This window comes from Herpailurus yagouaroundi, unplaced genomic scaffold (genome assembly GCF_014898765.1).
Source record: "Herpailurus yagouaroundi ecotype Mexico unplaced genomic scaffold, PumYag 159, whole genome shotgun sequence".
Classification (NCBI taxonomy): domain Eukaryota; kingdom Metazoa; phylum Chordata; class Mammalia; order Carnivora; family Felidae; genus Herpailurus; species Herpailurus yagouaroundi.
Window position 1 is genome coordinate 54,913,835 of NW_024412400.1, and position 13,531 is coordinate 54,927,365.

The 13,531-nt window shown below is 37.0% G+C and overlaps 1 protein-coding gene across 1 annotated transcript; it reads left to right on the top strand.

Moving 5' to 3' along the window:
• The first annotated feature begins 4,153 nt into the window (after nt 1-4,153).
• On the top strand, nt 4,154-5,746 carry ARL14 (ARF like GTPase 14). The gene has a single exon (XM_040479538.1). It carries the CDS (start codon nt 4,670-4,672, stop codon nt 5,246-5,248), a length of 579 nt encoding a protein of 192 aa, XP_040335472.1. The 5' UTR covers nt 4,154-4,669; the 3' UTR covers nt 5,249-5,746.
• The last annotated feature ends 7,785 nt before the right edge of the window (nt 5,747-13,531 follow it).

Here is a 13,531-nt window from a genome sequence, read left to right on the forward strand (position 1 = left end):
AACAGCTCAGAGCCTGGAGCCTGTTTCGGATTCTGTGTCTCCCTCTCTCTCTGACCCTCCCCCGTTCATGCTCTGTCTCTCCCGGTCTCAAAAATAAAATAAACGTTAAAACAAAACAAAACAAAACAAAACAAAACAAAACAAAACAAAACAAAACCGAAAGCAGCAAGGGGAAAAAAATCCTTAACCTACAAGGCAAGACAGATCAGGTTTGCAGCAGACCTATCCACAGAAACTTGGGAGTCCAGAAAGGAGTGGCAGGATATATTCAATGTGCTGAATCAGAAAAATATGCAGCCAAGAATTCTTTTTTTTTTTAATTAAAAAAAATTTTTTTACATTTATTTATTTTTGATAGACAAAGAGAGACAGAACCAAGTGGGGGAGGGGCAGAGAGAGAAGGAGACACAGAATCCAAAGTAGGTTCCAGTCTCCAAGCTGTCAGCACAGAGCCCGACATGGGACTCGAACCCACAAAACACAAGATCATGACCTGAGCCAAAGTTGGATGCTTAACTGACTGAGCCACCCAGGCGCCCCACAGCCAAGAATTCTTTATCCAGCAAGGCTGTAATTCAAAATAGGAGAGATTAAAAGTTTCCCAGACAAACAAAAATTAAAGGAGTTCATGATCACTAAACCAGCCCTGCAAGAAATTTTAAGGGGGACTCTCTGAGGGGAGAAAAGAGGGGAAAAAAAAAAGACCAAAAGCAACAAAGACCAGAAAGGACCAGAGAACTTCACCAGAAACTCCAACAGGCAACATAATGGCAATAAATTCATATCTTTCAGTACTCTAAATGTCAATGAACTAAATGCTCCAATCAAAAGACACAGGGTAACAGAATGGATAAGAAAACAAGATCCATCTATATACTGTTTACAAGAGACCCACTTTAGATGTAAAGACACCTTCAGATTGAAAATAAGGGGATGGAGAACCATCTATCATGCTAATGGTCACCAAAAGAAAGCCAGAGTAGCCATACTTATATCAGACAATCTAGACTTTAAAATAAAGACTGTATCAAGAGATGAAAAGGGCATTATATCATAATCATGGGGTCTATCCACCAAGAAGACCTAACAATTGTAAACATTCACGCTCCAAATGTGAAAGCACCCAAATATATAAATCAGTTAATCGCAAACATAAAGAAACTCCTTGATAATAATACCATAATGGTGGGGGACTTTAACACCCCACTCACAGCAATGGACAGATCATCTAAACAGAAAATCAACAAAGAAACAACGGCTTTGAATGACACACTGGACCAGATGGACTTAACAGATATATTCAGAACATTTCATCCTAAAGCAGCAGCATACACATTCTTCTCAAGTGCACATGGAACATTCTCCAGAATAGACCACATACTGGGTCACAAATCAGCCCTCAACAAGTACAAAAAGATCGAGATCATACCATGCATATTTTCAGACCACAACGTTATGAAACTAGAAATCAACCACAAGAAAAAATTTGGAAAGGTAACAAATACTTGGAGACCTAAGACCATCCTACTAAAGAATGAATGGGCTAACCAAGAAGTCAAAGAGGACAGTAAAAAGTACATGGAAGCCAATGAAAATGATAACACCACAGCCCAAAACCTCTGGGACACAGCAAAGGTGGTCATAAGAGGGATGTATATAGCAAGCCAGGCCTTTCTAAAGAAGGAAAAAAGGTCTCAGATACACAACCTAACCTTACACCTTGAAGAGCTGGAAAATGAACAGCAAATAAAACCCCAAACCAGCAGAAGACAGGAAATAATAAAGATTAGAGCAGAAATTAATGCTATCAAAACCAAAAAAAAAAACCCAGTAGAACAGATCAATGAAACCAGGCATGCCATTTATTAAGTATGAGAACCTCTGTGCACTGAAAAGCTGATTGGGGATTTTGTGTACATGAACAATGTTTGCCAACTGTCAGGTTGGCTATAGGTTAATTAAATATTGAGTTAGGCATTATGATGTGGAAACTCCCAACTGTGAAAACTTGGAGGTCTTTTTTCTGACACCATTCAATTTCTTTAAAACATTTTTTTTAATTTAAAGGTTATTTATTTTGAGAAGGAGAGAGAGATCACGAACAAGGAAGGGCAGAGAGAGAGGGAGAGAATCCCAAGTAGGCTCTGCACTGTTAGCATGGAGCCTGATGTGGGGCTTGGAGTCTTGAAACATGAGATCATGACCTGAGCCAAAACCAAGAGTTGGATGCTTAACTGGAGTCACCCAGGCCCCCCAACACCATTCAATTTCTTTAAAAAATTTTTTTGTTTTTGGTCTAGAATGACATCTTATTGCTGAATGGTCAGCCAGCAGAGGTGCATTTACATGTGTTTTTTTTTTCCTGGTCTTTATTCAGATTTTTATTTACCCACCCCCTATGTTTTTAGTCCCTCATTTCATCTGTTCCCTCTGTATCTTGTGTATGAGCACTCCGAGCTTCACCTTTATCCTGCTGTACCAATTACCACTGTTAGAAAGAAAACCACAGGCTCAAAATGGAATCATTTGGGACAGGCTAAGTCACCAAACTGGGGCTTAATTCCTAACCTAACTGCAGTTTCAACCTCCCCCCAGAAATAGGTCTTCACCTGCCAATCAGAAATTTTCTGAACAGCACCAATGAGATAATCTGTCACATGGGCTCTCTCCATCCCCCAAAGGAAAATGAGGTAATCTGTCTAAAAAGATTCCTTGCCACCCTTTTGCACTGTTGGTGGGAATGCAAACTGATGCAGTCACACTGGAAAACAGTACGGAGGTTCCTCAAAAAATTAAAACTAGAACTATTATATGACCCAGCAATTGCACTACTACGTATTTATCCAAAGGATACAAAAATGCTGATTCAAAGGGCCACATGCATCCCAGTGTTTATAGCAGCACTATCAACAATAGCCAAAGTATGGAAAGGGCCCAAATGTCCATTAACTGATGAATGGATAAAGAAGATGTGGTAGATATATACAATGGAATATTACTCAGTGATCAAAAAGAATGTAATCTTGCCATCTGCAACAATGTGGATGGCACTAGTATTATGCTAAGCGAAATAAGTCAGTCAGAGAAAGACAGATATCATGTTATTTCACTCATATGTGGAATTTAAGAAATAAAACAGATGAACATAGGGGCAAGGAAGCAAAAAAAAAAAAAAAAGATAAAAACAGAGGGAGGCAAACCATAAGAATACAGAAATCATTATGACACTATATGTTAACTAAAAAAAAATTTTTTTTTAATAAACATACAAAGGTCCCCTGCCCTTCTCCCTAAGTGAAGATGACTGCCTGAAACAATCCTTTCTTTTCTTTTGCTAATAACTTTCTCACCCTGTCTTCCTTTCTTTTTTTAATTTATTTTTTTAAATAGAAATATATTTAATACACAACGTTACATTAGTTTCAGGTGTACAACATAGTGATTCAACTTCTCTATATGTTATGCTATGCTCACAAGTGTGGCTACCATCTGTCACCATACAGTGCTATTATAACATCATTGACTGTATTCCTTATGCTGTGTCTTTTATTCCTGTGACATCTTCATTCGATAACTGGAAGCCTGTATCTCCTACTCCCTTCAACCCATTTTGCCCATCCTCTGCCCCATCCTCCTTTTCATAGAAAGCTTCCATTTCGTACAACTCCTTGAAACTCCCCTTTACTTAGTAGAGCGGCTGCTGCCCAATTCATGAATCACTTCATAAAGCCAATCAGAGCCTTAAATTTACTCAGTTGAATTTTGTTTGTTAACTTCACTCATCTTCCATCTATATTCCACCTTGCAGGATTTTGTTGAAATTTCTTGCCCTCTGATGGACTCTCCTGCCCTTGTTATGGGCTTATATGTTCTTTTCATTCCTTCACCATAATTTTGGTGAAATCTTGAGGAAAGGAGATAAATACATGTATTCAATTTACCACCTTTAATCAGACTGCTTAATTTCAAAAGTGTTTGTGTTACAAACTCCCCCTCCCATCCCTCTAAATCTGGTCTTGTGAATAGTGTAAATTTTTTAGACAATTAAAGAAGTGTTTCTGTATATTATGGGAGTAAGGTTCAGATAATCTTGGGTGGGTTAAAGTATCCTACTGAGTAATCTGGACAAGGGGAAAGTACTAAAGATTCTTAGGGCAGTATGAGATAAACTCTTTCTTCATGACTTCAGAAGTCTGGTTACTCATTTACAACCAGGATAAGATAAATGTTCAAGTAACTAGAGAAGTTCTATAAACCACTTGTAAACCACTTGGGAAGTTTTTATTCTACTACTGAACCATGTTCCCATAAACATTTGGTGACCTCTAAACTTCCCACATCTGGAAGAGAACAAGCTGTGGCATCACACCATGCTACCCCCTCCTATGTCCTACTCACTCCCAAAGAATGTCTCCTTTAAGCGACTAGAACATTGGCTGCTTACTCACACCAGATTCCTCAGGATTGGCTGGGACTGCAAATAAACTCTGTTTGCCTATAGTCAAGTTGATAAGCTGCAACATAAATGCACACAAATTCCCAGTCTTAAAATATAACATGAAGCATTTGCTATCTTCTTTCCTCCTATTATTTTCTTGCGAGACCTGAAGAATAAATACTGTCCTTGGCCACAAGAAAAAGGTCTTTGAAGAGAGAAAAAAACTCTAAGATGGGTCTACTGAGTTCTAAAAGCCCACAAACCAAGCAAGCCCAGATTCTTCTTCTGGGACTTGACTCAGCTGGGAAGTCTACCCTCCTTTACAAATTGAAGCTTGCTAAGGATATCACGACCATCCCAACAATAGGTTTCAACGTGGAGACGATCGAGTTGGAAAAGAGTCTTTCGCTCACGGTCTGGGATATTGGAGGACAGGAGAAAATGAGAACCGTGTGGGAGCACTACTGTGAGAACACCGATGGGCTTATGTATGTTGTGGATAGTACAGACAAACAGCGGCTGGAAGACTCCAGGAGAGAGCTGAAGCACATTTTGAAGAATGAGCACATTAAAAATGTGCCTATTGTCCTATTAGCCAACAAACAAGATGTGCCTGGAGCTCTGTCTGCTGAGGACATCACTAGAATGTTCAGAGTGAAGAAGCTGTGCAGTGACAGGAACTGGTATGTGCAGCCCTGCTGTGCCATCAGTGGGGACGGGCTGATGGAGGGGTTCAGGAAACTGACCGGATTTGTGAAAAGCCACATGAAATCAAGAGGAGACACCTTGGCATTCTTCAAGCAGAACTGAGGTCCAAACAACGAAAGAGTTAGTGGTGAAGTTGAGAGGGTAATTTTCTTTTTCAATGCCAAGTGAGAAAAGCAAGTTGCTGAGTTAGCAAACTTTTCCTAAGATATGTTATTTCACCTAAATTCAGCTAACCAACTTAGCAAATATTATTTTTGGCCAGGCACGTTAGTAAACTTTGTGGTTAATGATAAATTGAGAATGAAAATTTTATAATTTTGTGCATGTTGGATGAATCATAATAATCATGTTTGGGACCAAATAAATTATTGTTTTATTATTTTTATATGACTACTAGAACAAAGTTTAAGTAAAATGCTGATAGATTCAGAATTCTTTCAGATGGTTTCCAGTTGTTACAGTCTTGAATTTCCACCATGCTCCTATGGAATAGCGAGTAAAAAAATGAACTTTAAATGATGGAGAGGAAAAAGTTTGATGTTAACATTTTGTAAATCTCTATGCCCTAAATAAAGTTTTGTTTTGTTTTGTTTTCCTGAATTCCTACCAACCTCTTGAAATCTATTGCCAGGATCTTCCTACAGTGAGTTAAACAATGAACTCCAGGCTGGTAATTGCCACTAGCACAGGGAGAAGTTTATATCTTAAAGCTCTGGGGATCAGGGAAGCTAGCACCTTAGAGTTTAGGACAAGGCCTGGGTTTATCGCTCAGCTCGAGCCTATAGCCCCAAAACTGGCTTCGGTACAATTCAGTGTAACAGTTATTACTTGGGAGTATGTGTACAGCTCACTGTACTGATCAAATAGGAAACAGAGCCAGACTTTAATCTCAGAGACCTTGCAATACACAAGAGGAAACAACATAAAGCTAGTAGCTAGAATAGGTCAATAAGTACTATAACAGGAGAGACTCTTTCTGACCTGGGAAAACAGGAAGTGCTTCATGTAGGAGGCAGTGTTTAAGAAGGTCCCCAACTCCTGGGGACCCATGAAGGTGGAGGTTAGTCAGTGGAAGTTCCCATCACTGGGACACCCTGCAGCGCCACTGTGGGGGAGGGGAGAAGGAACTAGAGATTGAATTGGAATTCCCCTGAGAGGTTCAGAACATCCAGGGAAGTCCTGGTCCTAAGAGATGACACTTTTCTTCCTGCCCCACCTCTAAAAAGTTCATTTGGGCTAGAAGAAAGCCTCAATCCCCAACAGCAGTCCCTGGTGTTTCAAATATTAAGGTCACAGAGGAAAATATAAAGGCCAGTAAACCAAGGGTGCTAGACCCTAAATTACTCTCATGGTTTCCTTTTCACCTTAGCCATGATCTTTATAGCAAAGACTGGAGTGCTGCAAGGTAGGGATTCAAATAATAAAGCAGACATACACATGATAATAGTTACTGTTGGTTAAATACTTGTCTGTGCCAGGTATTGTGTAATTACTTTCATACATTTCCTCATTTAATGTTCACAACTGCCTGAAGAGAAGTCAGCATTATTATGTCAATTTCACAGGCGACATTACTGAGACTAAACACGGTAACAACAGTAACAACCACAAAAAAAACTACTCGGTATTTTAACTGAGGAGTGGCAGAGCCAAGATTCAAACTCATCTGTTTAACTTCAATGCCAGTAGTGTTACTTGTCATATTGTTTTATAAATAACATATGGTGTCTGTCTTCAATGAACTTACAGTGCACAATTAAGAACAGATCCAAGCTAAGGGCACCTGGCTGGCTCAGTCCCTGCAGCATGTGACTCTTGATCTCTGGGTTGTAAGTTTGAACCCTATGATGGGTACAGAGACTACTTAAAAAAATAAATAAATAAAATCTTAAAAAAATAAATCCAGGCTAGGTTAAAACTACCATATGATCCAGCAATCCTACTACTGGGCATATATCTAACGGAAATGAAATCACTACCTTGAAGAGATATCTGCACTTCCATGTTTAATTGCAACATTATTCACAATGGTCAAAACATGGAAACAACCTAAGCATCCATCAATGGATGAATGCATAAAGAAAATGTGGTATGTATACACAATGAAATCTTTTACGCCATAAAAACAGGAAATCCTGACATCTGTGACAACATGGATGAAACCGGAGGGCATCATGTCAAGTGAAATAAGTCAGACAGAGAAAGACAAATGCTACATTATTTCACTTAAATGTGGAATCTAAAAAAGCCAAACATAGAAACAGGAAGTAGATTGGTGGTTGCCAGAGATTGGGGGTGGGGGAAAGGGGATATGGGGGGAGGTTGGTAATGGGGTACAAACTTTCAATTATAAGATAAATATGTTCTGAGAATCTAATGTACAGCATGGTGACTATAGTTAATAATACCGTATTGCACACTTGAAATTGGCTAAGAGAGTAAATTTTAAGCATTCTCATTTAAAAAAAGAAAGTAACTATAGGGCACCTGGGTGGCCCAGCTGGTTAAGTGTCCAACTCTTGATGTCAGCTCAGGTCATGATCTCACGGTTCATGAGACTGAGTCCCAAGTCAGGGTCTGGGTTGACAGCATGGAGCCTTCTTGGGATTCTCTCTCTTAGTCTCTCTCTGCCCCTCCCCCACTTGTGCGCCTGTGTGTGCATGCACTCTCTCTCTCAAAATAAATAAACTTTATTAAAAAAAAGTAACTATGTAAGGTGATGGTGGATGTGTTAACTCAATTGTGGGAATCCTTTTATAATGTGTATATATATGTATATATATATATACACACATATATATCAAATCATCACTGTGCACTTTAAGATATTATTATATAGATAACATATTATATATTATATATAACATATAACAATGTATTATAACATAATATATAACATAACGTATAACATATTATATATATAACATATAAATTTTATTTATCAATTATACTTCAATAAAGCTGGGGCAAAAATAAATGCAAGCCAACATATAATACTTTTATATTAAGAAGGTTCTTTAAAAAACAAGCCAGGCAGAATAAATTAAGTGCAATAACAGAGATATAAGAAGCATGCTAAAGGACTGGCAAAAGGATCTTCTGATTTCAGGAAGATCTCAGGGGAGTGGTGAAAATATAACTTTCCCCTCTGTTCTTAATAAGTAATTTGATATGAGAAGTTTATTTTGAGACTGTGTGAATATTCTATTCCCCAAAGCCTTTCTCTTAATGCTTTTAACATCCACTGACGATCCCTTCCTGACTCAGTTATTAAACTGGGAAGTGCAAAATGGTGATTTTCTAAATCTGTCTTTCCTTGTATATTTATTAGCTGGCATTCTTCTGTAAAGAAAACCTTTTTCTTTTATACTCCTCCCTAACCAATCAATCACACTCACTCTCGCTCGCTCTCTTCATAGATACTTTTAATTTTTTTTTTTAAATTTTTTTTTTCAACGTTTATTTATTTTTGGGACAGAGAGAGACAGAGCATGAACGGGGGAGGGGCAGAGAGAAAGGGAGGCACAGAATCGGAAACAGGCTCCAGGCTCTGAGCCATCAGCCCAGAGCCTGACGCGGGGCTCGAACTCACAGACCGCGAGATCGTGACCTGGCTGAAGTCGGACGCTTAACCGACTGTGCCACCCAGGCACCCCTCATAGATACTTTTTAAATTCAAAGTTTTATAATCCAGTGCTACTCAGACTAAGGTCCCTGGATCAGCACCCTCAGCAGCACCTGCAAGTTGCCTAGAAATGTAAACTCTCAAACCCCACCTAGACCTATTAATCAGACTATCCAGGGCAGGGGGTAGGGTGGAGGAAGTTCCTGGAATTTGTGTTATTATTTACACTGTTATAAATCACTTCTGTTTATTATTCTTTTTGATGCTCAAATTTTCCCAGAAGAAGCCCCAGCAAGCTAGCCACTCTGTTCTGTTGATATGTCCCTATAGCCTTTGAGCACTTCCTTGTTTGGAAGAGCACTGAGTCACCTTGTACTTCCTCTACTTAGCTGCCTCAGACCTGGAATTAACCATTTCTCAGGTGCCCTGGTTCTTTTCACTGGGTAATGGTATTTAGAAATTGAATAATGAAGTTAGCTGTGCTTATTGTTACTGGGTATCACTGTTTATAAGCCCATTCAGTAGAAAAAGGAAATATATATATTTTAAAAGAACACTGATACCTCCAAATTGAATGCATACCATAGGATTTTTCCTTATCTTCCTCATTCCTGTTTGTATCTCTTATCCTACAAAAAAAACTCTGGTTCAAAATGCACCAATATATTTACTCATTTGTTCTATGCTACAACACAAAATATTTTCAGGATCACTGTGTCTAATAAACCCACTCAGGAAAGTTCAAGACTTCCTTTTACTTCTTTCTGTCCTAATTGAGAGTGTTATGTTCAAAAGTTATTTGAATTGATTATTTGTGCAGTCATATGGTAAATATCTTGTTGATTTTAGGCTGAGTTTTAAAATATTTTTAAAAATTAATTAATTAATTAATTAACTTATTTTTAATTTATATCCAAGTTAGTTAGCATATAGTGCAGTAACATTTTCAGGAGTAGATTCCAGTGATTCATCCCCTATGTATAACACCCCATGCTCATCCCAACAAGTGTCTTCTTTAATGCCCCTTACCCATTTAGTCCATCCCCCCGCCACAGCCCCTCCAGCAACTCTGTTTGTTTTCCATATTTAAGAGTCTCTTATGTTTTGCCCCCCTCCCTGTTCTTATATTCTTTTTGCTTCCCTTATATTCATCTGTTTTTTATCTTAAATTCATCATATGAGTGAAGTTATATGATACTTGTCTTTCTCTGACTGACTTATTTTACTTAGCATAATACCCTCCAGTTCCATCCACATAGTTGCAAATGGCAAGATTTTATTCTTTTTGTGCTGAATAATACTCCATTGTGTATATATACCACATCTTCTTTATGCATTCATCTGTTGATGGACATTTGGGCTCTTTCCATACTTTGGCTATCGTTGATAGTGGTGCTATAAACATTGGGGTGCATGTGTTCCGACTGTCAGCTGATTTTTGCTACTTGTGTTCAATTTTAAGATTTGACTTCTTTACCTTTCTGACTTAATTTTTTAATTAACAGAAAATCTGCATACCTCAAAAGTAAAAGCTATATAAAAAGGTAGTCCATACTCATTATTATGTTAAAGAAGAAAGCCTTAGTACAATAAACTGATTCTCCTACATCCCTCAAGTTATATGAAGGTGCTACTGTATTTCTAAATCAGGTTGGATTTTCTATCACTTCAAAGCATTTTGAGAGTATTTTTCCACTCAAGTTCAATGTATCTACTGTAGTTGCTTATTAAAGGGGATCATAAGAGATTGTAGTAACAAACTACCAGCCATTATTTACCATGGGATAAGCTTTATTATCTAAAGTGACTTTTCTGCTCTTTTTAAAATAAAAGATACATTTTACACTAATCTTAAATTTTAATCTTGTGTAAGAATACACTGACCCTAATTTGTAAAAATAAAACCCATATATCAATACTCATAAATAAACTTAGATAGAAAATATAACAGGCATCAAAATGTTTGGGTGGTTGCATTCTAGATAGCTAGAATTCCTTATAACTCTCATTATTTTCCAAATTTTGCCAAGTAAGTGTGTGTCATTTTTATATTCAAGGAAAAAACATTATTTTCAAAAGAGCTATATAATCATCATAGCCTATATATGACATGAGTGGATAATGCATGGCTCTAAAACTGTCATTTCAAATGCACTGATCTAAAGTAATAAGAAATCCTTTTAAATACCAGAAATATTGCAATGTACAAACACATGAGGGTTATTGTAACCAAGTTTTCATCATTTAAGAAAAAAACTCAGAAACCAAAAAACAAAACAGCTAACATGTGTTGAGCACTCACAGTAGGCCAGCTTCTGTTCTAAGCATATCATGTGTATTTCCACGTTTAATCTTTACATTAACTTTATGGGGTAGTACCATCATTATCCCCATTTACAGAGAAGAGATCTGAGACTCAAAGTCATCCAGCCACCTAAAATCATGGAAAGCATTTACAGTGGTCTTTTGTATACAATCAAGCTCCTACTGTCCGTTGTTTGGTGAGAATTCCACCCTGTACCTCTGTGCAAAAGTTTAATTCTCTCTTAGCCATGGCCTACTTCTCATTCTCAAACGATCTTCCATCACTCTACTCAGAGTCTAAGAACAGCTATGGAGCAGAGAATGGTTATTTAAGAAATTTTAGTTTTTCATCAGAAATAGAAAGTTTGGAAAATAGGAAAATACAACTCCTTATTAGCATTTCCTTACAGTCTTTCTTTTTCTTCAGTGTGTGCATATATTCAATACATCTTTTTTGATAATTTGGTAATTTGCTTTTTTATTCCTCATCACATTAACATGTTATATATATCTTTATCATATTATTATTATTATATATTATTATATATTTTTCAGAACCATCACTTTAAAAAAATTTTTTTTTAATGTTTATTTATTATTGAGAGACAGAGAGAGACAGAGCATGAGTATGGGAGGGGCAGAGAGAGGTGGAGACACAGAATCTGAAGCAGGCTCGAGGCTCTGAGCTGCCACCACAAAGCCCAACGCAGGGCTCAAACCCATGAACTGTGAGATTGTGACCTGAGCCAAAGTCAGATGCTTAACCGACTGAGCCACCCAGGTGCCCCACTGTTACATCACTTTCAGTGAAGTAGATATACTATTGTTTAATCATTTCTCTACTATTGTTTTTTTAGGTTGCAGCCAATTTCACATGTAACTAATTCAGCAACAAACACTTCCATGTGTCTACTGATACCCTTCCCTATATTTATTCTTTCATTCAGCAAATATTGCCTGAATACCTAATAAGTACCAGATGCTGCATTAGGTGCTGGGTTTAGGATTTTTTTCCCCACAACAATATTTCAAGGATGGATAGTTTTATGCCTCAATACATACTGGCAAATGGCTTTCTAAAATGTCAGAATCAGGGGTGCCTGGGTAGCTCAGTTGGTTAAGTGTCCAACTTCACCTCAGGTTTTAATCTTGTGGTTCACAAGTTTGAGCCCCACATTGGGCTCTGTGTTGAGAGCTCAGAGCCTGGAGCTTGTTTCGGATTCTGTGCCTCCCTCTCTCTCTGCCCCTTCTCTGCTCATGCTCTGTCTCTGTCTCTCTCTCCTCCCAAATTAAATAAACATTAAAAAAAAATTTTAATGTCAGAATCAGGTTATTCTAAATGAATTCTTTAAAAAGAAGGAAAAAAGAGGTGCAAAACTCTGAGTCACTAGATGACTGATGACTACAGTATTATGTGTTGAAGACATCAAAATAAATAAGTTTGTAGATTTCAAATCATTAATGACAGGAAAAAATTAATGCCAAAACTTATGGTAGTTTTTGCCTATGACTCAAAATACAGACATAATAAAAGAAAATATTGATATTCAACCACATAAAATGGAAATTTTGTTAAACATAAACAAAATCAAAAGACCAATATCAAACTGGGAGTTTATATCTGCAAAGTATATCATAGATAAGGGTCTTATGTTCCCAATGTAAAATAACACTTAAAATTTTTTAAAAACCCAAAAACTCTCTAGAAAAATGTACAAAAGACATAAGGTTAACAATAAATGATATTCAAATTATTCCTAAACAAATGAAAAAATCATCAGCTTCACTACTACAGAAATGAAAATTAATACTACATTTAGATACCATTTCTCACCTATTCTGTTTGCAAAAATGTATATAAGTTTGATAACATATTCTGTAATTCTGTTGGTGAGACTGTGGATTAAAGGATAATCTCATCTAGTGCTGGTGGAAATGCAAAATGATACAACTTCTATAGAGAATTTGGCAATATCTAACAAAGCTACATTTACACTTACCTTTTAATGTAGGGATCTCACTGGTTGGAATTTTCCCTGAAGATACAAAACCACAAATCTGAAACAACAGATGTACAAGGTTATTCATTGTGACATTATTTGTAATAGCAAAATATTAGAAATAACCTAAATGTTCTTCCATAGGACACTAATATATATATATATATGTGTGTGTGTGTGTGTATATATATATATATGTATATATATATACATATATATATACATATATGTATATATATATATATATATATACATACACATACATATATATATTAGTGAAATACTACTCAACCAAACTAAAGAATGGAAAAGAGGGACAGATCAACAGAAAACTCTAAGGATCAAGTGGCAATGACACCCAGCAGCAATGTGTACACCTAAAGCCCAGATCTTGGTTTCTAAATATTATACCTCACTGAAAGGAACCAGAGCTCCTTAGAGAAATGACAGTTCAGA